We start from the raw sequence: 25,978 nt of genomic DNA on the forward strand, positions 1-25,978 counted from the left end.
GAACCTCACGCGTAGTGGATCTGCAGCTGAGATCGTGCCCAGCTGCGCCAAATATCGGCTTACATGCTCGATTGAGCTGGAGCCATCTGCCCCACTAAACTTGGAGAATTCAGGGAGCCGATATTTGGGTGGTAGTGGGATCAAATCGTAGTCGTTGGGATACGGCTTGGAATAGCCGATTTCCCTCCTTTTCGGCACCATGCCGAACTGGTCTCTTAAGATCGTGTTGATCTGATCCGCCGTGCTAGCTGCAGGAGTTGAACTCTGAAGATTTGCTGGGGTGGCGTACTTAGCTAGCCACGCTTGCTTCTCGAGATCTGAGCTAGCCGCAGGAGTTGAGCTCTGGAGGTTCGTCGGAGCGGCATACTTAGCCAGCCACGTCTGCTTCTCAAGATCTGATCCAGAAACTCCTCCTGCTGTTCCAGAAGTCCCTGCTGTTGCAGTCCGGTTCATGAGTGCCCAGTTACTGCTGTCTGGCACGTATGTGCACATGTATCCGTGAGGGATCTCCTTGGGCGCCTCATACAAGAACTGGTAGTCGCTAGGATCGCCACCGATCTTGTAGACGACGAATGCCGGTGTACTCGGCACCTCTGGTGCTGCCAGCGCGAACGGTAGCGGTGGTCGGCTCTGGAGTGGTAGCTCTCCTTGGTGAGTCCCTAGAGCAGGTCCTGACGGAGAGTACTGATGCCTCAAGATTTCATGGAGCACCCGAAGGGCGACACACTCCAAAGTGTTCACCAGGCTCTCAGAGTGGCGGTGTAGCGAATGAGCTACCATGAAATTGATCTCCTGACGCAAGGACGTGGTGCGTTCTTCTGAAGGGGTGGACAGGTCCACTCCATCGAGCGCGCCTTCAGGTGAGAACCCTCTCCACCTGATGCCGTGTGAGCGGGTCCTGTGGAAAGAGCCGATGAGGTCGGCCTCGAGGAGAGCTTTGACATCGTCATACTTCTTCTTGAGCTCCTCTGGCAGATCCTCGTACGTGACTTGAGTACCTTCCGCCATCTCAGATGTAGATGGCGATGCAGTTGATGTCGAAGATTGTCCCACCGGGCGTGCCAGAATGTGTTGGCGTCCGAAACCCACCGGCGAGCTACGGCTGGCAACACGAAGAGCCGGGAACAACCTTAGGGCTGCGGCTGGCCCTGGTCCCTCCGAGCGACGGCCTGCAAAGCTCCTGGTACGCACGTCCCGATGCTGGTGCAAGGGCGTGCCACCTGATCTATACCTGACCAGGAAGGTGATGGATTTGCTTCGCTTAGGTTTCCTGCATGGCATACACGTAAACATTAAATACGAGCCTCGATCGGCTCTCAGGTTGTCATGTGAATCGGCTCAAGGAGCCGATCCACCCATGACTCGTATGGGGTTTACGATTGCATGGTGGTCCTGCTTGATCAAAACAAAGCTAAAACGATCTACGACGATTTAGGGTTTTCATCGCATAATCGGAACATCCTACTCGTGATTGAGCCTAGCAGCCACGCACGGTGTCAATAAACCAACCCTATATAAGGCCTAAAAACCAACATGAAGTTGATCTCCGGAACATCTTATCTAGGGTTAGCAAACTGCACCCTACGTGCCACCGGATCCTTCAACCCGTTTGCAAGGCCTAACTATGCAAATATTAAACTAATCCTTGAAGAACAAGGAACAATCATAACGGATCGGATCTACTAAATAATGATCAAGCAAGGTGCCGCCCTTACACCTAAGAAAGGTGTAAGGACGGCTAGACGTCTAAGGGTTTGTAACACCCCAAATTTCAATAAAAAGAAAGTTAGAGAATTCCAGAAAGCAAAATTTCAAACCAACAAAAACTTTTCTTTTGCATATAGGACCATGCATAGGACTTGTGCATTTGAGTGATATGCCATGATGATTGTTACTACTTGTATTTGATATGCTCTAAAACCCTAGAGTGATCATAGGAAGATCACAAACCAAATAAATCAAAGAGGAAGAAATTCCATAAATTGCAAAATCCTAAAAACCCTCACATATGCTCTATGGCATTTTTTATAAATCTTGACCCTAGACCTATTTGGTCTTCACCATTTGTTGGATAATGTTATTAAACACCTACTACAACTTTTGGAATCAAGGTTTCACATTTCAAATAAATTTCAAACACAATTCCCACTCACATATGATAATGGCCAAATCTGCCAAATTTAGTCTGATCACCACTTTGAGCCCCTGCAATTCAATTTTCCCAAACCAATTCTTGCTAACTCTTTGCACCATTTCAAAGTCAACATTAAGGTGAACAACTTTGATAAAGATCACCCTGCCAAATTCATCCTTGATCAATAGCTATGCTCATCCAAAGTTGCAACATTTTAACAAGTGCAACAATCTCCACTTAGCCATTTTGGCCAATTCTTGAATTCTACTTTTTCCACCACCACCTCAAATCATCTCTGGTCAAATACAACTTATCTCAACACTCACATTTCAAAAACTTTCACCTTTTGAATTAATTCAAATTTGGACAATTTTGCCATTTTCCAAATATGGCACTATTTGCACTATTTGCAAATAGTGAATCTACTCCACCCCATCTACCCTAACCTGCCCCAAATGGTTCCCTGGTCCCCTTAAACCCTAATTGGAGTATAGTAGGGCTAAGGAGAGGAGGAGAGCAACTAGGGCATGGCCATGCCGGCCATGTCCCGAGCCCGACCACCTCTCCCTCTCTCCATTTCTTCTCTGCCCTGGCCCCCTCGCCACCATGCGCCAACGAGACCCCTACGCCACCCTAGCACCGCCGTTGTCGAGCTCGACGACGACACACGCCGGAGACAGCGCGCCCAAACTCGCCCTGCATGCCGAGGACGTCGCACGAGAGCGCGCCCTGGACACGCGCCGCGCAGCTACCTCGAGCACGCCCTGGCCCCGCTTGCAACGCGTGGAGCACCGCAGTGACACCGCGACGCCGCCAGACACGCACCCAGCCCCAACCCGTGACCGCCGGCGCCGGAGACGACGACCACATCCCGTACGCGCCGCGGCTGTCGTGGAAGAAATGCGACCAGACCAGACGTCCCCCGACCAAACCAGCACCACCTCTAGCTTCGCCTGGACGAGGAGAACCCGACAGCGCCCTCGCCTAGCTCGCTAGCTCACTGGAGACGCCGCGAGCATGTCGACCACCACCCTGCCCCGCAACCCTTGCTCAATCCTATAAATACCACGTTCCCTGGAAGCAACGGAGCACACCACCTCACTCCCCACCCTTCACCACTTCGCCTCGCACCGTTAGCCACCTCGATCGTCGCCGGAGCAAGGCCAATTGCAAGATCAGAGCCGCGGAAGCCCTGGAGAAATCGCCATTGATCCAGGCCACCTCGAGCTCCGCCACTGCTACCAGCTGCTTCGCCGTCGTCCACATCTACCTCGCGCACACTGCCATACCTTGCTGGAGCCGCGGTGAGCTCTCCGACCCCCTACCCTCGCCGCCAACCTCCCTGCCTCTCGCCGGAGAAGACGACGCACCAGCGCCGTCCGATCCCCTTCTAATCCTACGCCCCACATTAAAACGTACCGTTTCGGGTTAGATGAGCCGCTGACAGGCGGACCCCACCCTGTCAGGCAGCCCGCGTGTCCGTGGACCGTGGTGGGCTGGCTCGGGCCGTTTTCAAATCGTTTGGCCCAATAGCTTTTCCCGCCGGCCCTTTAATTCAAACCTAGTTTAATTAATCCAAATGAATTTGAATACTGCCTCCACTTTGAAGTTCAACCATTTCAAATTGGCTAAACCAAATTTAGTAAATTTTATATTGTTAGAAAGCCACTGAAATTCTCTACAACATGCCACTGGCCTCATGGTCAATTTCTTTGTAGAATTAATGTGATAAAAATAACAAGGCAGGTACTTTTCCCTATTCAAATAATTCTTAAAAATCAACCAAAATAGATATTAAGTCAATTCCAACTCTAATAGCTCACATTTGACTTACACTAATTGTTTTTGCAATAAAATGGTGTGGTCACTTTGCATGATCATGCCATGGTTTAATGAATGGATATTATGGCTAGTTTAACTAGTTGATATTATCCAAAACTATTAAAGTTAATTTGTGTGAAGTCTTACACTTCACTTAAACTTGTCTCACATGGATTCATGGGATGTTTGGACCCCTGGTCCCAAACTCTCTTATATGAATTACTTGAGATTTAAATCAAAGGTAGTGTTATTTAAATGGTATGAGGTGATCCACCTCATTTAAATCATTTTCTCAAATGATGATGATGAACGGTTGACTTAGGTCAATATGAGTTCATCCATGATTGTTGGAGAAATTAAATCTTAAGAAGATTTCAATGAGAGGAAATTATTTCCCAAGAACCCTATGGAAACCATCATTTACATATGGAATACAAATTCTATTTAAACCCCACAACCCATGCACCCTAGTTTATTTATTTTGTGTGCATAGAGTAGTTTGTGTGTTTATTTGTGATGTGTGGAATAGCCATTGAGTTAGTAAGTAATTATACTCGTATTCAAATTTAGACGGTAGCACCGGAGAGTACGCCGAAGAAGAAGGTTGCTACCAGGAGGAAGAGGAGGAACAGTTTGAGAACTACCAAGGCAAGCTACTACCAGTGCAAGCTTTTATTCTTGCAAAGTGCAAAGCCCCTTGGGGCAAGGCACCATGTTCTTACCTTTTCTTATATGAACCCATCCCAAGTTTTTACTTTACAAGTTGTTACTTGTTTTCTAAATGAGTTACCTTTATAGTTAACTTTGGTCAGAGTACAAGTTGATTACTAGAGTAGTGAGTTAGTCTTCCCCAAGCAAAGCAAGTTAGCACCCCTCATGAATTAGAGCTAGTGCTAATGAATTAAAACTTGACTACTCTAGCTGGGAACAATGTGATTTTTGAAAGGATTTTTAAACCTTGGAATGAAGATGCATTCCATTTAATGATTTTTGAAGGTGAATATGACCAAGAGAAGATGGTGATTTTTGATAAAACATGATGTTGGTTTGAATGCGATACCTTTCCAATTATCAAGTACCCCCACAATACCTGATTATGGGTAGGGCTTAACTGGAAGTTTATGCGTCTTAGTATGGGTTCCCTCTAAACAAGCGTCATCGGGGTTATGCCGAAAGCTGCCTCTACCACAAAAGAAACGATACGATATGATGCGAAATGAGGTGAATGTCCGGCCCAAGCCCTGTGCAGTTCCCAGGCTAACTGTCTGTCTTCACTGGGAGGCCAAGCTCATGGGGAGAGGTGCTCATACTAGGATTCGTAAGTGAAAGGTTATGGTTGATGATCCGCGTACTGTGTTACGATGATTCGGGGAAATCCCGACGGATGAAATCAAATGTTGTGGCACAAGTGTGCAACCTCTGCAGAGTGTAAACCTATTCGAATAGCCGCGTCCACGGTTACGGACGGTTGGAAAGGCCATACAGTTTCCGATGTCATATCTTTGAAAATGATGTTGAAAAGGATGATGGTGAAATGACTTGTGGTGGATTGAATTGAAATCACCACTTGAATGGTGGGAATGACACTAATGTTCCCAATGTTCCCACTTGAGTTAGTTAGCACTTGAGTAAGCTTTTTCTCAAAACTTTGTGAAATAAAACTAGCTTTATGCAAAGAAACTAGAGCTTAGCAAACCCTACTAGAATGTCTAGCACTTACATTAGTATTAGTTTGCGAGTACTCATCGTACTCACGGCTTTGTCCCTGGCTATTCAAATGGCCAGAGTATGAAGACGACCAAGGAGATGACCAGCAGGACGCCTACGACAAACTAAGCGCCTTCCGACGTCAAGCGTTGGCCTGTGGACTAGAGAGTCCTTGTATCTTACGCTTCCGCTATGTTGAACTATGAACTTGTGTTTGTTCGTTGATCAATAGATCAACTATTCGTGTAATATGGATCATGTGATTCCAATTTGTAAGACTTATGGTTTGTAATGAATGATGAATGTGATACTTAACTATTATGCCTCGCAACAACAATATTCCTGGGATTGCGATGTATGACATAATAGGCATTCGGACTTAAAAATCCGGGTGTTGACAAGTTGGTATCAGAGCCATTGTTTGACCTTAGAAGACCTTAGTTAGAATGGGCGTTCTGAAAAACTTAACTTGGAAATCAAATGGAAGAACTTATTTGTGAAAATTTACTACCCTCTTATCTTTGAGACTTTGCCAAAATTTGAGGAATCATGTTCTATCTTATTTGAATCAACTTAAAACTTTGTCACACTTTGCACTCTCTAACTTACTCATCCAATTCTCTTTCAGATGGAGCCGAATGAACCCATCAACACCAAGTTTTATCAGCTTGGGAACGGAGGAAGCTTGATCTTTGAGCACGACCTCAACGCCGTCTCTGACTTCCTTGGGCGCCCACACCCCGAGTTTCACGGGGTTCAGCTGGACGACACGCCCGGAGGAGAGTTGCAGTGGGTGATCACTGCCGACTTGAGGGGCAAGATGGAGCCTCCCACCTCGGAGAGGATCCTCTTCTCCTTCCGCGAGAGCAACTGGCTCGACGGACTCGCACGTGGCCTACAGGAGGCACTTGCACGCCTCTGTGGACGGAACGTGGTGCGCATCCTCGCCTCTCGCTACGCCCACCTTGTGAGGCGTGATGCTGCGGGAGTGCCCATGGAGCTGCAGCCGCACCCGGAGTTGAGGCACCATGCTGAGCACCTGGACTTCATGCTCTACCAGACTCAGAGGGACCTCGACGCCACTCGCGCTTACGCGAACCAGACCCATGCTCACCTCACCGAGCAGGGTGAGGCGATCAAGCTACTCAACAACGACCGCAGGAGCCTTCGCCAGCAGCGTGCCAAGAAGGACGCTACGATTCGCCGCCTTCGCGCCCGGATCGCGTCACTTGAGGCCACTGTCAAGGCCCCGGGAGGATCAGATTCGTCAGCTGGAGGATGACGATGGAGGCATCGACATTCGAGGAGGAGACGCTTTTCTGAGCGATGACGACGACTTTGAGGAGGACGAGAACACCGAGGAGGAGGACTACGAGTTCCTGGAGGCAGGACCCGATGACTACGTCCCGATTGATATCGATGATGAGGAGTAGTTGCACTAGTTCACTTATAGTAGGTGTGAGTTGTATCCCGTCCTTTGTATCGTAGCTTGAGAATGGTTCTTAAAACCATTGGAGTATGTGTGTAGTTTGTACTATGTGTTGCATGAATGAATGAATGATATGTTTGTCATGAAAAGATTACAAGTTTTCAAATGCTTTTCAAAATTAACCAAAATGAACCATAGAATGTTCCCTCTTATCTCATGATCTTCTACATCTTCAGATGGCCCCTCCGAATCGCACCAACGACGCGATGCTGCAACTTCTGCAAACCATGCTTGCAGACCGGGAAACCGAAAGAGCCGAGCGCCAAGCCAACCTCATCGCCTTGCGAGAACATCGCCAACCAAGGCCATGGAAATCATGACCACCCTGGATCCAAGCTCAAGAACTTCCAAAACACCAACCCTCCTGTGTTTAGCAAGACCGAGGAGCCCCTCGACGCCGACGATTGGCTCCAGACTATGGAGAACAATCTGGAAGTAGCTGGAGTGGAAGCCAACGAGAAAGTGTTGTTCGCCACTCACTATCTCGCTGGACCAGCTCGCGCTTGGTGGACAAGCACCCGTGCCATGAACGGAGGTCAATTCATGACTTGGGAAGATTTCAAACTCAAATTCAGCAAGTACCATGTACCCCCGGGTCTTATCAAGAAGATGAGGGATGAATTCCGTGAGCTGAAACAAGGTCGCATGACGGTGGTTGAATACCGCGACAAGTTTCTCACTTTGTCAAGGTATGCCCCTGATGAGACCGACACCGTTGAGAAGAGGAAGGAGAGATTCCTGAACGGACTTTGCATGATGAGATGCAGATCGTCCTCGTCAACATTCCCTTCGCCGACCTCGAAGCCCTTGTTGACTCCGCCATCCAGATGGAGGGCAAGTTAAACCAAGCCAATGAGAACCGCAAGCGCCGCATGGCAAGTCAGAGTGGATCAAGCCACCCCCAGAAGTTTCGCCCTAGCTCAAGCGGAGGTTTCACTCCGAGGCACAACAAACCCCCGATGCAGAACTCTCGCCCCGGTTATCAGAACCGGAGTGGAGGAAACCCCAAGCCGGGAGGCTACAACAACAACTACAACAACAACAACTACAATCGCGCTCCACCCCGAGCCCCTAACAACACCAACACCAACATCACCACCACCCCCAGAACCGGAAGCAATGCCATTCCCGTTGCGAACAAGCAGGACAAGAGCACTATCACTTGCTACGAGTGTGGTGTAGTGGGACACTACTCCAACGAGTGCCCCAAGCGTCTTGCCAAGCTCGCCGGCAACACCGCTGCCCCTGCACAGCAGCAACGCCGTGTCTCCAACGGCAAGAAGTTCGTCCCCAACAACCCCAACAACCGCAACGGCCGCCTCTACCACATGAACGCCGAAGAAGCCCAGGAAGCACCAGAGATGTTGTCTGGGTATGTTTTCTGTCAACCACACCCCTGCTAGAGTGTTGTTTGATTCCGGAGCATCTCATTCCTTTGTCACCGAAGATTTTGCATCAACAAGTAAAATTCAACCCCTCAGTTTGAAGCATGTTATGATAGTTCAAATCCCCGGATCAACCACCAAAGCCAGAAAATTTTGCAAAAATGTGCCTATCAAAATTCATGATGTAGATTTCTTAGCAAATCTAATCATACTTGGAACCAAAGGTTTGGAAGTTGTCCTAGGAATGGACTGGATGTCCAAGCACAATGGATTGATAGACTGCGCCAAGAAAGCCATAACCATGACTAGCAGCACCGGTATCATAGTTGAGCACGTCTCCGAAAAACTACCTGGAAAAATTCACCGCAACCAAAGTGTATCCAAGCCAACTACGGATCAAATCAGGGTCGTTCGTCGCTACCCCCGATGTGTTTCCAGATGATCTACCCGGTATGCCCCCGGATCGGGATATCGAGTTTATCATCGAGTTAATCCCCGGAACTGGACCCATCGCCCAGAGAGCCTACAGCATGAACGCAGCCGAACTTGTGGAGCTGAAGAAGCAAATAGATGACATGTTGGCCAAAGGTTTGATTAGACCAAGTGCATCCCCCTGGAGATCCCCTGTCTTGTTCGTCGACAAGAAGGATGGTGCAAATCGTTTATGCACGGACTATCGTAAACTTAACGATGTCACCATCAAAAACAAATACCCCCTACCCAAGATAGACGATTTGTTTGACCAACTCACCGGATCCCGAGTTTTCTCCAAGATTGATCTTAGAACTGGATACCACCAACTGAAGATCCGAGCCATCGACATTCCAAAAACTGCATTTACCACCAGATATGGGTTGTATGAGTACAATGTCATGTCGTTTGGACTGACCAATGCCCCCGCTTATTTCATGAATCTCATGAATAAGATCTTCATGAACTTTTTGGACAAGTTTGTCGTTGTGTTCATCGACGACATCCTCGTCTACTCCAAGTCCGAAGAGGAACATGAACAGCATTTGGAGATTGTCCTAGAAACCCTTAGACAGCACAAATTGTATGCCAAGTTTAGCAAGTGTGAGTTTTGGCTGGAAGAAGTTGGATTCCTCGGACACATCTTGTCTGCAGGAGGAATTGCCGTAGATCCCGCCAAGATCAAAACTGTTATGGAATGGAAAGCCCCAACCACACAAACCGAGGTCCGCGCTTTTCTTGGATTAGCCGGATATTACCGCAGATTTGTAGAAGGTTTTTCGAGCATCGCTCGACCAATGACCCAACTGCTGAAAAAGGACAGAAAGTTTGAGTGGACCGACAAATGTGAAGAGAGCTTTCAGCAGCTCAAGAGTAGACTGACCACAGCCCCAATCCTGATCATGCCAGATATCGCAAAGCCCTTTGACGTATATTGCGACGCCTCCAAGACTGGACTTGGATGCGTGCTTATGCAAGAAGGCAAGGTTGTATCCTACCTTTCAAGACAACTCAAGCAACATGAACAGAATTACCCCACCCATGACCTCGAGCTTGCAGCCGTGGTCTTAGCCCTGAAAGTTTGGCGTCATTACCTCATGGGTAATCGATGCGAGATCTACTCCGACCACAAAAGCCTCAAATATATTTTCACCCAGAAAGAGTTGAACATGAGACACCGCCGCTGCATCGCAGTGATCAAGGCTTACGACAAGGAGCTTCACCACCACCCCGGCAAGTCCAATGTGGTAGCGGATGCTTTGAGTCGATTGCCGTGTCGATTGAACTCCATGCTCGCAACCGAACAGCCTGGTTGCACCGGGAGTTTGAACAGTTCAGACTTGAACTGGTGAGTGAAGGATTCTTAGCCGGCATAGAACCGCAACCCACCTTGGTTGGTCAGATCAAGGAAGCCCAGAAGGACAACGCTAGCATTGACGGAATCAAGAAACAGATAGCCGAAGGAAAAGCCCCCGGATTCACCGTAGACGAAGCCGGAGTGCTTTGGTACAAAGAATGTCTCTGCGTACCATCGGACTCTGACTTGAAACAAGTCATCTTGCAAGAAGCCCATGACACCCTTTACTCAATCCACCCCGGAGGTACCAAGATGTACCAGGACCTAAAGGAACAATTTTGGTGGCACGGAATGAAGAGAGAGATCGGTAGCTACATCGCTAAGTGTGACATCTGTCAGAGAGTCAAGGCAGAACACCAAAGACCCGCCGGACTGTTGCAACCCCTTCAGATTCCCGAATGGAAATGGGACTCCGTAGGAATGGACTTTATCACCGGACTGCCCAAATCCAGCAAAGGCAATGATTCCATATGGGTAGTGGTCGATAGATTGACCAAAGTCGCCCATTTCATCGCCGTCAAAACCACCTATCAAGGCCCCAAGTTAGCTGAACTCTACATCTCCAGAATAGTCGCTTTGCACGGCACCCCCAAATCGATAGTGTCAGATAGAGGATCCCAGTTCACCTCAAGGTTCTGGCAGAAAGTGCATGAAGGACTAGGCACTCGCCTAAATTTTAGCACCGCCTATCACCCTCAGACCGACGGACAGACTGAGAGAGTAAACCAGATACTAGAAGACATGCTTAGAGCATGCGTACTGGAATACGGATCCAAATGGGAAGACTGCCTACCTTACGCAGAATTCTCTTACAACAATAGTTATCAAGCCAGCCTACAGATGGCCCCCTTTGAAGCCTTGTACGGAAGGAAGTGCCGTACCCCCCTGAACTGGTCAGAAGTCGGAGAGAGTCAAGTTTTCGGCCCAGATGTTCTTCGTGAAGCCGAAGAGAAGGTTCACCAGATCCGCGAGTACCTCAAGACTGCGCAATCCAGACAGAAGAGCTACGCCGACAAGAGACGTCGGGAGATGACCTTTGAGATCGGAGATTTCGTCTATCTCAAAGTATCCCCCTTGAAAGGGATGCAAAGGTTTCAGCTGAAAGGAAAGCTTGCACCTCGCTATGTGGGACCTTTCCAAGTCCTCAGCCGCCGAGGTGAAGTATCTTATCAACTGGAGTTGCCTGAAGAAATGTCGGCTGTGCACGACGTTTTTCACATCTCACTTCTCCGGAAATGTCTTGAAGTCCCTGAGAAGACCGAAGTGTTCAAAAACATCGATCACCGATCAGTGGATATCAACAAGGATCTGACTTACCGCGAAGTGCCGATTCGCATCCTGGAAGAAGCTTACCGAACCACCCACACCCGAAGCATCAAGTTTCTGAAGATCCAATGGAGCAATCATACCGAGGATGAAGCCACCTGGGAATGCGAAGACTTCATGAAGAAGGAATACCCAGATCTCTTTAGTACCTAACTTTCTTTTCGATCTCGGGACGAGATCTTTTGTAAGGGGGAAGGGTTTGTAACACCCCAAATTTCAATAAAAAGAAAGTTAGAGAATTCCAGAAAGCAAAATTTCAAACCAACAAAAACTTTTCTTTTGCATATAGGACCATGCATAGGACTTGTGCATTTGAGTGATATGCCATGATGATTGTTACTACTTGTATTTGATATGCTCTAAAACCCTAGAGTGATCATAGGAAGATCACAAACCAAATAAATCAAAGAGGAAGAAATTCCATAAATTGCAAAATCCTAAAAACCCTCACATATGCTCTATGGCATTTTTTATAAATCTTGACCCTAGACCTATTTGGTCTTCACCATTTGTTGGATAATGTTATTAAACACCTACTACAACTTTTGGAATCAAGGTTTCACATTTCAAATAAATTTCAAACACAATTCCCACTCACATATGATAATGGCCAAATCTGCCAAATTTAGTCTGATCACCACTTTGAGCCCCTGCAATTCAATTTTCCCAAACCAATTCTTGCTAACTCTTTGCACCATTTCAAAGTCAACATCAAGGTGAACAACTTTGATAAAGATCACCCTGCCAAATTCATCCTTGATCAATAGCTATGCTCATCCAAAGTTGCAACATTTTAACAAGTGCAACAATCTCCACTTAACCATTTTGGCCAATTCTTGAATTCTACTTTTTCCACCACCACCTCAAATCATCTCTGGTCAAATACAACTTATCTCAACACTCACATTTCAAAAACTTTCACCTTTTGAATTAATTCAAATTTGGACAATTTTGCCATTTTCCAAATATGGCACTATTTGCACTATTTGCAAATAGTGAATCTACTCCACCCCATCTACCCTAACCTGCCCCAAATGGTTCCCTGGTCCCCTTAAACCCTAATTGGAGTACAGTAGGGCTAAGGAGAGGAGGAGAGCAACTAGGGCATGGCCATGCCGGCCATGTCCCGAGCCCGACCACCTCCCCCTCTCTCCATTTCTTCTCTGCCCTGGCCCCCTCGCCACCATGCGCCAACGAGACCCCTACGCCACCCTAGCACCACCGTTGTCGAGCTCGACGACGACACACGCCGGAGACAGCGCGCCCAAACTCGCCCTGCATGCCGAGGACGTCGCACGAGAGCGCGCCCTGGACACGCGCCGCGCAGCTACCTCGAGCACGCCCTGGCCCCGCTTGCAACGCGTGGAGCACCGCAGTGACACCGCGACGCCGCCAGACACGCACCCAGCCCCAACCCGTGACCGCCGGCGCCGGAGACGACGACCACATCCCGTACGCGCCGCGGCTGTCGTGGAAGAAATGCGACCAGACCAGACGTCCCCCGACCAAACCAGCACCACCTCTAGCTTCGCCTGGACGAGGAGAACCCGACAGCGCCCTCGCCTAGCTCGCTAGCTCGCCGGAGACGCCGCGAGCATGTCGACCACCACCCTGCCCCGCAACCCTTGCTCAATCCTATAAATACCACGTTCCCTGGAAGCAACGGAGCACACCACCTCACTCCCCACCCTTCACCACTTCGCCTCGCACCGTTAGCCACCTCGATCGTCGCCGGAGCAAGGCCAATTGCAAGATCAGAGCCGCGGAAGCCCTGGAGAAATCGCCATTGATCCAGGCCACCTCGAGCTCCGCCACTGCTACCAGCTGCTTCGCCGTCGTCCACATCTACCTCGCGCACACTGCCATACCTTGCTGGAGCCGCGGTGAGCTCTCCGACCCCCTACCCTCGCCGCCAACCTCCCTGCCTCTCGCCGGAGAAGACGACGCACCAGCGCCGTCCGATCCCCTTCTAATCCTACGCCCCACATTAAAACGTACCGTTTCGGGTTAGATGAGCCGCTGACAGGCGGACCCCACCCTGTCAGGCAGCCCGCGCGTCCGTGGACCGTGGTGGGCTGGCTCGGGCCGTTTTCAAATCGTTTGGCCCAATAGCTTTTCCCGCCGGCCCTTTAATTCAAACCTAGTTTAATTAATCCAAATGAATTTGAATACTGCCTCCACTTTGAAGTTCAACCATTTCAAATTGGCTAAACCAAATTTAGTAAATTTTATATTGTTAGAAAGCCACTGAAATTCTCTACAACATGCCACTGGCCTCATGGTCAATTTCTTTGTAGAATTAATGTGATAAAAATAACAAGGCAGGGACTTTTCCCTATTCAAATAATTCTTAAAAATCAACCAAAATAGATATTAAGTCAATTCCAACTCTAATAGCTCACATTTGACTTACACTAATTGTTTTTGCAATAAAATGGTGTGGTCACTTTGCATGATCATGCCATGGTTTAATGAATGGATATTATGGCTAGTTTAACTAGTTGATATTATCCAAAACTATTAAAGTTAATTTGTGTGAAGTCTTACACTTCACTTAAACTTGTCTCACATGGATTCATGGGATGTTTGGACCCCTGGTCCCAAACTCTCTTATATGAATTACTTGAGATTTAAATCAAAGGTAGTGTTATTTAAATGGTATGAGGTGATCCACCTCATTTAAATCATTTTCTCAAATGATGATGATGAACAGTTGACTTAGGTCAATATGAGTTCATCCATGATTGTTGGAGAAATTAAATCTTAAGAAGATTTCAATGAGAGGAAATTATTTCCCAAGAACCCTATGGAAACCATCATTTACATATGGAATACAAATTCTATTTAAACCCCACAACCCATGCACCCTAGTTTATTTATTTTGTGTGCATAGAGTAGTTTGTGTGTTTATTTGTGATGTGTGGAATAGCCATTGAGTTAGTAAGTAATTATACTCGTATTCAAATTTAGACGGTAGCACCGGAGAGTACGCCGAAGAAGAAGGTTGCTACCAGGAGGAAGAGGAGGAACAGTTTGAGAACTACCAAGGCAAGTTACTACCAGTGCAAGCTTTTATTCTTGCAAAGTGCAAAGCCCCTTGGGGCAAGGCACCATGTTCTTACCTTTTCTTATATGAACCCATCCCAAGTTTTTACTTTACAAGTTGTTACTTGTTTTCTAAATGAGTTACCTTTATAGTTAACTTTGGTCAGAGTACAAGTTGATTACAGGAGTAGTGAGTTACTCTTCCCCAAGCAAAGCAAGTTAGCACCCCTCATGAATTAGAGCTAGTGCTAATGAATTAAAACTTGACTACTCTAGCTGGGAACAATGTGATTTTTGAAAGGATTTTTAAACCTTGGAATGAAGATGCATTCCATTTAATGATTTTTGAAGGTGAATATGACCAAGAGAAGATGGTGATTTTTGATAAAACATGATGTTGGTTTGAATGCGATACCTTTCCAATTATCAAGTACCCCCACAATACCTGATTATGGGTAGGGCTTAACTGGAAGTTTATGCGTCTTAGTATGGGTTCCCTCTAAACAAGCGTCATCGGGGTTATGCCGAAAGCTGCCTCTACCACAAAAGAAACGATACGATATGATGCGAAATGAGGTGAATGTCTGGCCCAAGCCCTGTGCAGTTCCTGTGTGCCGACTGTCTTCCTTTCACTGGGAGGCCAAGCTCATGGGGAGAGGTGCTCATACTAGGATTCGTAAGTGAAAGGTTATGGTTGATGATCCGCGTACTGTGTTACGATGATTCGGGGAAATCCCGACGGATGAAATCAAATGTTGTGGCACAAGTGTGCAACCTCTGCAGAGTGTAAACCTATTCGAATAGCCGCGTCCACGGTTACGGACGGTTGGAAAGGCCATACAGTTTCCGATGTCATATCTTTGAAAATGATGTTGAAAAGGATGATGGTGAAATGACTTGTGGTGGATTGAATTGAAATCACCACTTGAATGGTGGGAATGACACTAATGTTCCCACTTGAGTTAGTTAGCACTTGAGTAAGCTTTTTCTCAAAACTTTGTGAAATAAAACTAGCTTTATGCAAAGAAACTAGAGCTTAGCAAACCCTACTAGAATGTCTAGCACTTACATTAGTATTAGTTTGCGAGTACTCATCGTACTCACGGCTTTGTCCCTGGCTATTCAAATGGCCAGAGTATGAAGACGATCAAGGAGATGACCAGCAGGACGCCTACGACAACTAAGCGCCTTCCGACGTCAAGCGTTGGCCTGTGGACTAGAGAGTCCTTGTATCTTACGCTTCCGCTATGTTGAACTATGAACTTGTGTTTGTTCGTTGATCAATAGATCAACTATTCGTGTAATATGGATCATGTGATTCCAATTTGTAAGACTTATGGTTTGTAATGAATGATGACTGTGATACTTAACTATTATGCCTCGCAACAACAATATTCCTGGGATTGCGATGTATGACATAATAGGCATTCGGACTTAAAAATCCGGGTGTTGACAGGGTTGCATGAACGAAAGCATGTAGCAAGGTAAAACGATGCTAACCCTAACACATCTATGATAACTACGTTGCTCGCCATCAAAAAGGCTTCAGCACGAGCAACGCATGAACAACGAATAAACGTATATTGCCTAGATCGCAAGATGCGATCTAGGCAGCATGATGCTTACCCGGAAGAAACCCTCAAAACAAGGGGTCAGCGATGCGCCAAGATTGGTTTGTGATGAACGTGATTGTTGTTTATCTCGATAACCCTAGATACATATTTATAGTCCGTAGACTTTCTAACGTGGGAATAATCCCAACCGTGCACGAGTCAAGTTTTATCTAACCGAGACGTATCCTACAATATTTACAGATACAAGGGCAAACTGCCCAATCTTCGTGTATAAGGCCGGTTCACGTATTTCTTCTATGTATATTCTTCAAGCCCAATCTTGATCGCGGCCCACCTCTGACTCGGTCAAATTCTGGTGATAACAATATCGTCTCCGGAGTTGCCTTGGGATAGCAACCCGGGAGGCCCTGTAGGCCTTTTCCCTGCCAAAATTGGTTTTCTTAGCCTCCAAGCTTTCAAAAAAAAAGAAAACATAAATGTGTATAATAGTTACATACTAAAACAAAATAATAGAGTATAATCTATCACCTTACATGCCATGTATGAGATTTATCCCTCACACCGTGGATGAGATTCAATAAAGAAAATCCGAAAGAATAATTCATTCATTCTTATTGTTTTGGATGGAAAATTTTCGTCCATCTATTTTGAACAAATATTTTAATTTTTTTTGCATAAATTAAAAATAGTTGAGATCATCATAAGCTGAGTATTTTTTTGTTGTGAATAGCTGAGTATGAACTTGGTTATTTAGCTGAACATTTAAATCAACGCAGTAAAAGCTCGTTCGAATTTATGTAATGAGCTGACTTTTTTTTGAGGGCGTAATGAGCAGACTTGAGCCTACGGTAACTCGCTCAAACTCGACGGGCTTGCGTACCCAGCGCGAGGCCATGGACCGGGTCTAGACGGGCGTCCACGTCGCGGAACCAGCCCCTGGAACGGCCGCAATGATGATTAGTCCGCCATTACGCTGGCCCCGAAACCATTTCCGCTTAATTAATCACTTGCCCAGTTGCTTTTCCGCCATTCGTTCGGGCAGGTTAATTAATTAGCAGCAGTAGGAACGGTGTGTGCTAATTTTGTCCGAACCCAGCTAGCCAGCCAGCCAGGTTGACGACCGGACCCCCACCCTAGCTAGCGCCTAGCTTCACAGGACCCGGTCCACCGGCCGCGGCTAGTGCCGCCAATCCGCAACAGCAATGGACGGCGCAGGTTAGGTCCACGTAGGTGGACCAGGTGAGCAGTGTCCAGTGGCAGCGGGCGGTTTTCTCCCCGGTCATCGGTTACGGTGCAGCAGGGAGGACGAGACACGATCAAAAGGCGAATAGATAGAGAGAGAGAAGACGACCACTACCTCTGCTTCTTCTTCTCGCTCGCCTCCCGCTCTCAGCTCGCGGTCGCCTCTATATCTTGCCCAACTTTCTCTGCGTGTTCCTTCCTTCCTTTCACTCTTTCTTCGCGTGCTCTGCCTCTGCTGCGCGCAAGGATCAAAAGCCGCCACCGGCGACAGCGGGTAAACAAACCGATATCATAAGAGAGCGTGAGGCAGATTAAAGCGAGACGCCGAGGTCTTGCCGCAATCTTTTCTTTGCGAATCGTCCACAGATTCTCTTGTGTCTCCCTCTCGTTGCTTTTCTCCCTAGGAGAGGGGTTCTGCCCAGAATTTGTTGACCGGGACCTTGGATAGGGGCATAGGGCATGGAGGAGGCTGAGGAGATGCAGGTGGAGAGGCTGCACGAGTTCGACGTAGACGCCGCCGGCGGGGGCGGCGGCGCCGGCACGGACAAGCTCAGCTACGAGATCTTCTCCATCCTCGAGAGCAAGTTCCTCTTCGGCTACACCGACCCGCACCAGCTCTGGCTGCCCAAGCCGCAGACGCCGCCTCCACAGCCCACAGAGCCGGCGGTCTCGGGCGGCAAGGCGGCGCAGCGGGGGAAGGTGTGCGTGCTCTGCGTCGACGGCGGCGGGGGCGGCCTACGCGCGCTACTCGCCGGCCGCGCGCTGGCCCACCTCGAGGCGGCGCTGCAGCGCGCGTCGGGCAACCCCGACGCCCGCGTCGCCGACTACTTCGACCTGGCCGCGGGGACCGGCGCGGGCGGCGTCTTCGCGGCGATGCTCTTCTCCACGCACTCGCGCGGCGCGCCGCTGTTCCGCGCCGAGGACACCTGGCGCCTCGTCGCGGACCACGCGCCGGGCCTCTTCCGCAGGCCCTCCACCTCCACCTCCCTCTTCCGCCGCGCGAAGAAGAAGCGCCCGCTGGCGGCGCCCACGGCGGCGCTGGGCGTGGCCATGCGGGCGGCGTTCGGGGAGGAGCTCACCCTGCGGGACACCATCAAGCCGGTGCTCATCTCCTGCTACGACCTCCGCTCCTCCGCGCCGCTCCTCTTCTCCCGCGCCGACGCGCTCGAGAGCCGCAGCTACGACTTCCGCCTCTGCGACGTCGGCCGCGCCGCCTGGTCCGAGCCGGGCCGCTTCGAGCCGGCCGAGGTGGCGTCGGTGGACGGCGCGACCGCCTGCGCCGCGGTCGACGGCGGGCCCACCATGGGCAGCCCGGCGGCGGCCGCCATCACCCACGTGCTGCACAACAAGCACGAGTTCCCCTTCGTGCGCGGCGTCGAGGACCTCCTCGTCCTCTCCGTCGGCGGCTGCTCTGGCTCCGGCGCCGGCTCCTCCGCGGCCGCCGCGGACGCCGACATCGCGCGCATGCGTCGTTGGGGCCCGAAAGAGTGGGCGCGCCCCATCGCGCGCATCGCGGCCGACGGCGCCGCCGACCTCGTGGACCACGCCGTGGCGCGGGCATTCGGGCAAGGCCACTCCTCCAATTACCTGCGCATTCAGGTGAGCTGACCGAATTGATTCTCCTCTCCCTCCGCGTTATTATGGCAACGTGCTCTGCCATGACGAATGTTTTCCCAGTGGATGACTAATCACGTGACGTTGACGCGCGTAATCATCAGGCGAAGCGTGAGAGCATGCCGCCATGCGGGCCGGACGGGGAGTACGACCCGACGCCGGCAAACGTGCAGGCGCTGCTGGCGGCGGCGGACGAGACCATGAAGCAGCGCAACGTCGAGTCCGTGCTCTTCGAGGGCAGGCGGGTCGGGGACCACACCAACGCCGAGAAGCTCGACTGGTTCGCCGCCGAGCTCGTCGCCGAGCACCGCGGCAGGGGCTCCAGGATCGCGCCTACAGTCGCGTTCAAGCAGCCGGCGCTGGGCTGAGCCGGTGGAGGAAGGATCGACGACATGTAGGCCTCTCTCGCTTCCTTCCTGCCCTGGTTGCTGGTTGGAATTCTGCTGCACTTTTTACTACGTGGCAGTGTCAGCGTGGCATGGCTCCCTCCCTGAAGCAAAATTGCCACTCGGAAGTTCGAAGAGGAAAATACATGAATGAAATCATGGAACATCCGCCCGCGATAGACTCCAATTTTTAAGCTTCATTTCATCTTTTTTAGGATAGATATGCATGCAGCTACTCCTTGGCAGAATCGTGCCCTGACAAATGTGGGTGTAGAGCTGCGATATGAATCGATCTGCTGAAAAACAGTGGATGCAATGCAACGGCGGGTACTGGTAACTGCTCTTGTGCGATGCAACTCTGGAACTAGGCAATGTTTATGCCTGTCCCAACATAAATAAATTATTATCCAGAGTTATCTCTTTTAATTAGGACTCGAAATTTTCAATACTGCTAGGAACTTCCTTGATGCTTTCCCTAATCCCTACTACTGCTGGCCACAGCTTGCCTGCCGGACCAAGTCTGGAATTCCCAAGTCTGTTCCATTTGAATACTATCTTATCGCATTGCAAAGGAACTCTGAAGAAAACTTCTCACTCAACAAAAAAATAACTCTCTGATAACGTCCGTTTCTTTCATCCCGTCAATGTCTACAGTAGTCTCGTAGTTGAGTCCACGTCTCAGAACGCATGGGTTGCGGAGCGGTCCTGCACTAATGTGAAAATCTGTAGCATTCGGATGCAGTAGTGCGCTTTCCCTCCTTCTCCCGCATTATTTTCAGATAGGCCGATTCATAACCATAATCGAAATGGAGGCCCGACTGATCACTTTCACCCTGTAGATACATGTCCTATCACTGTCTTGAACCTGACCGGGACATGCTTTTCATCAAAGAGCCTAAAGATTCCTCCAAGCAAACTAAATCGAGCATGTGTTCCTGGGCACATAATTAACTTTCCAAATCAGGTAGTAACAACTTTGCTTGAAACATCTCGCAAGCATTTCTCCTAGCCATGTTACTCCAGCTCCGCGCGGCGGGATTGAGCTATAGCTGTTTTTGGGCTTGGTTTAGCTCGAGTAGTTTTACTACTTATGGTGCACCAGAATACATGCATGGCGCCATGGCGGATAATCCGTTCGCGTCAGGCGTATGGATCTTTGCGGATCACAGGACTGATGAGAGCCCGCATTTTGTGCAGATCCTGGACGTACGGTTAGCTTGTCTAGTGCTGGGTTTGGTTCTATGCTAGCTATAGGTGTGTCGGTATCGCGGAGGAGGAGGAGGATTTAGGGCGTGATGGAACGGAACGCCACAGGCGGTGCTAGCTCCATGATTGCTGGTTGTTGGATTTGGAGTATCCGCCGTTTCGCTGTCCGGGAGGATCACGTCGCAACGCGGAGAGATGAACTGACCCCGACGGAAACAGGCCGGCCGTCCGTCGGCAAGGATGTAAGGAATACTATGTAACTTTGTCAACCGACAGCCATACTCATTAGGGAATGTACATTGGTTTAGATGGATGGTGTCTGTAATAATACTTCATATGATTTATAGACAATGATATAGACAGTGTATACAATAGTTTGTCTGTAAATTATCTATTTTTAATTATAGCTATATGTGCGGAAATTCAATTCGGCTCCCGGGTGCGTATGCACCCTCTACCAAAAAATCATATTTTGAAATGTCGAAAAAATTTAACAAATATTTTTCGACATGTACATCTTCATAATATATGTTCGTTCGTCAAATTTCACAAAAAACCAATATTTTCTGTGGTCTATATAAAAAAGAGAAAACTTATCTTGTGAAAAGCATTATTTTTAGCACTGAGTTTTGTCTTTTTTACACACGGTCACATGATAAGTCGATTCTTTATGAAACAACTTTGTAAGCGTGAGTATAAGTTATACACCCTTCATACAACAACAAAAATGGTGTATGTAGACAACCTCATTCTCTCTCCTCATTCTCTTTCCTCCACATCACCAAAATCACATATAAGAGCATCTCCAGTCGCGTCCCCCAAACCGTCCCCCAAAGCGATTTAGGGGACGCCGGACAAATAATCTCTTCCAGTCGCAGTCTCCAAATCGTTTTTTTGTCCGGAAGTCCCCCAAATCGCGTCTGGCGTCTGGGTGCGTCCCTGGTACATAGGGGATGGTGCGGGGACGCCGGACAGCAGATTTCTCATCTCGCACATGAAGCAGGCCCACATGTCACTCTCTCTCTCCTTTTTCTCTGTACTTGTTGTCTTCTCCAACAGCCTAATTATGAGGAAAGCGACGACCTCACCCTGACTAGCGGCAGCCATTCCTTGGGAAGGCGCCTCCTGAGCTGCACGGGCTCGCCGCCGTCTGACGCCGCGGGCGACGCCGGTGCGGTGGGGAAGGTGAGATCGGAGGTGGAGCAGCGCGTGACCATGAGAGACTCGAGCCGCTCGCGCGCGCCGACGTGGAGCGCGCCGCACCAGGCGCGGCGCGGGGGCGCCGTGGGCCGGGGTAGAGCGACGAAGAAGTAGAGTCGGCCGGGGCGGAGCTGCGCGTCGAGCTCCAACGGGCGCGTGCGGACGCCCAGCAGCTTCACCTGCTCGGAGTCTAGGAGCTGGAGGCCGGGTGCTCACGCAGCACCGTGCCTGCGTACGCCGGCGGCTTCACTCGGAACGCTGTGCCGTCCAGCTGTATCACCTTCGTGCAGTGGCGGAGCTTCAGCTGGGCAAAATACTCCATCGCCATGAACTTTGGGAGTCTGCCCGGGCTAGCTAGCCCGACTGGCTCCGCCACTGCCTTCGCGCCCTTCCGCCGCCCGCCGATGTTGTTGCCCATTGCCGGCTGCGCTCTCCATTGTTTGGCCGCCTTCTCCTTGCCTCTGCTCTGCCACGGCGGTATGGACGGACGAGCAGCTCGCCGGAGCTTGCCGGCCACAAGGTGTTTGTAGAAATGATAAAGCAAAAGTGTTAAAAAAAACTGTTTGGGGACGCCGTTGGGGAGAGACGTCCCCCAAACGCGGCACGAACAAAACACGTCCCCCAAACGCTCAATCCGGCGCCGTTTGGGGGACGCGACTGGAGATGCTCTAACTGTTAAGCTTCATGCACTAGCCACTTGAACCAAAAGTCCGAACTGATGGAAAGGGCTAGGCAATCCACATATACACTTCACAACACCCCCACTCGCGTGTGACGGGAGAAGAGAAAGTCAACACGTGAAAAAAGAAGAGCACACCGAAACAGGGCATCAGCGGTGGCTAAAGAGGGGGGCAACAACAATTTTTAGGCTTAATTGCGAAAACCAGGATTTGAACTCGCGATCTGGGGCTCTGATACCATGTTAAGCTTCATGCACTAGCCACTTGAACCAAAAATCTGAACTGATGGAAAGGGCTAGGCAATCCACATATACACTTCACAACACTAACTACCTCTTACATACAGTTAAGTCATCACCATTATACATGCCCTTAGCGTCTACCTATCCCGTTTTCACAGACTCCGTCTCCCGAGCCCGAGCCCCGGGTGACATGTTGAAATGTTTCCAATCATGTCTTGAATTGGAGAGGAGCCAGCAGCTTCAACAATGTCCTACATTCCTACTCTATGGGTTGCGCAAACAACCACGTACTTAGACAACTTTAAAAAAATTTTCACTAGGTGGTGTAATCTCTTTTAGTTTTCACCACTTGATCACCTGCTCGACTTTTTTTTTAATCTCCGCTGAAAACAAAACTAAAAATTGATTATTCATTCAAAAATTATACTTCTTGTGTGTATGCATTCTAGGATGTTATGGACGAATTCTCTATGCTACCCCCAAAAAATAGTCTAGAGTTCTACAAAAATAGACATGGCACAATAAACAAATCATAGAAAATTAACTGTCTGCTAAAAACCCCATGAATGTTTTGTCGAATCCCCATAGGGCAAAATAAATTTACTCCCTCTAACCATAAATAGTTGTTGCAGAATTAGGAAATATGTAGGCTAAAATGTTTCTAGATTCATCAATTGTGACAAGCATTTAGATAAGGAGGGAGTAGTTCATTAGTTGTCCATCCAAAAGTTTAAACAATTACTCTTGGAAACACAATTTTTGAACTTCTTGTTGTGTGAAACTTTTCTACATAAAACTTATGTATGGACAATTTATGTTCAAAACGGGTACACCACACCCTATAAACCATCTACAACAAAATATTCTCTTGTGAACAATGGCGGGACCCAAAAAAAATAATGAAGGCTGGGCACACCCCACATGGAAGTTCTTTATTTCGATACCAAATGTAAATCACCATAAAGTATCAAATGAATTAAGGAATTGTCCTGCGCAAGCTCGGGTAGCTGCCTGAGCAACAGGGGCCTTAGTTCTATTGCCTATGATATGTTCTATGGGTTACAAATATTTGTTTTAAAATATAAATGTATTAAAAATAAAATTTAATGATACGTATGGAGTGGAGTCATACTACAAACATAACTTTCAATGAATAATTAACTTTTTTTCTCAGTTCTCTAAGTTTTCTTTAATTCCTCTACATTAATAGGAGCATTGACACTATTACCTCCGTTAGGGATTATAAGGCCTAGGAACCAATTTGCTAAGACCAAAAAAAATCATAACCCACCTCATTAGTTACTACATGCACCAATAATTTTACATACATGAGAGAAGGGAGAGAAAAAAATGCATGGAGGAGAGAAAGCAATAAGTAAGATAGACCTTATTATATCATAAATTTTGGAAAAAACTCATAAGCCTTATAATCTCCAACGGTGAGAGGGAGTAGGTAGTACCAGTTATCAGTTTTGCTATCAAGTAGCTAGATAATTTATTAGATGATCGAATGGTGAAAATTGCAACACATTAGACCACCTTCCGGTCTCAAGTGGAACTGGCCCTATTTTTGGCAATGTTATCTATGCAACACATGAATCAGTAGGACCCGGCGAAGGTTGAAATTTCTCCATGATTGGAGTATCAGAGCGTATTCGTATGAAACGTCTTGCCTGTCGTCGAGACTCGAGAGCACCTGCACCATTATGGCCTAGTCACGGTCACGGACATGCACATATGGTGGATCACAGCTAGTGCGACGTACTACTACTATACTATTAGTAGTAGCCGTTCAACATTGCACGTCTGCGGCAGTGTATGCAGGGGCAGCGGCGTATAAGGCTAGTCATAGTATATGTATACAGTCTGCGGCAAAATGGTTAAATGGTCTTGCGCGGAAATCCGGCAGTAGCACCTAAAATTGTTTATCAGCATTTAAACATGTATGTGTGATTTAGATAATAAAATATAAATGTAACATCGACATAAACAAAATAGGAATGTTTTAAATATCACAAAATACAGGATCACATCAATAATTGAAATATATATACTTAAACAAGTAATGAGTGGCCCAAAGTGCAAATAAAGGTTTAAATCCCACATAAATAAATAGGAAATCAAATAAATAGAAGTGCGGACTATTGCCCATACAATTGCTAATGATGCTCACCGAGATCATGCTGAAGCTGGGTATGCATGCTAGGGTCTTAAATTTGCCGGTACGTTTCAAGAAGTGCTTATATAGGAACTAGATTTCTTGTTCGCCTAACAAAGCTACCAACATTGCCATATAAAAATTTCAAGTTTAAATCCTTCTTATCCTTGTTGTGTAGAATCACATACATCGTAATGATGTTGTGAACAATAGCAAACCGATTTTCTAAAACACCGAAAGCTCTTTTTTTTTTTGAAATTCATTCGGGTTGAAACCCGACAAGCTGCTATTAATACTGGAGTACAAAGAGACCCTGAAAGATTCACAAATTACATAGGGGCCTAAATTATACAAAGAGGACCCTGAAGAAAAACAGGAAACGCGATCCGGTCCTCCGTCTTCCTCCTCCAGAACGAGCTCGACCAGCGGACTGCGGCTTCATCTCCGGGACACACCACTTGGCGATGAAGCGCGGGAGAACTCCGATGGACAGAGCAGAGCAGCGGCGGAGCGGCAGCCCTACTGCCATTCAGTCCGACGCTGAAAGAATCGGAGAAGAGCTCCAAGACGAAGTCGCCTCCACCGTCAACCATCCCCGCAAGCCAGCCATCACCATGAGGGCTTGAGCAAGCGATAGAGAGAGGCAGCGACGACAAGAACTGCGCCATCAGCACAAGAGAGAAGCCCAGCTGCATGACACCTTCCACCCCCTCGCCTCCACGGCCGGTCAGGCCAAAAGAGAGCCAGCAGCTTACCTCCATGCCCACCTCCCCCGCCACCATGGTCGGCCAAGGAGACAAGGAGGCCATCTTCTCTCCAGCAGACGACTCCTAGGCACCTTATCGAAGAGCTTGGCCGCCGACGAACTCCAGACCAGATCCACCACGGATCTGGAGAGAGGTCGCCGACGACGGGCCACCTGGTGCTGCGCCAAAGCCCCA

The 25,978-nt window shown here is 48.4% G+C and overlaps 1 protein-coding gene and 1 pseudogene across 1 annotated transcript; one reads left to right on the forward strand and one right to left on the reverse strand.

Annotated features, from left to right (window-relative positions):
* Positions 1–17,642: 17,642 nt before the first annotated feature.
* Positions 17,643–19,977, forward strand: LOC127296204 (patatin-like protein 6). The gene is made up of 2 exons (XM_051326237.2): positions 17,643–19,150; positions 19,270–19,977. The coding sequence occupies exons 1-2, from the start codon at positions 18,011–18,013 to the stop codon at positions 19,531–19,533; spliced, it is 1,404 nt and encodes a 467-aa protein (XP_051182197.1). The 5' UTR covers positions 17,643–18,010; the 3' UTR covers positions 19,534–19,977.
* A 1,784-nt stretch (positions 19,978–21,761) lies between these two features.
* LOC127349049 (uncharacterized protein At1g66480-like) lies at positions 21,762–22,461 on the reverse strand (annotated as a pseudogene).
* Between the last annotated feature and the right edge of the window lie 3,517 nt (positions 22,462–25,978).

This window comes from Lolium perenne, chromosome 4 (genome assembly GCF_019359855.2).
Source record: "Lolium perenne isolate Kyuss_39 chromosome 4, Kyuss_2.0, whole genome shotgun sequence".
NCBI lineage: Eukaryota > Viridiplantae > Streptophyta > Magnoliopsida > Poales > Poaceae > Lolium > Lolium perenne.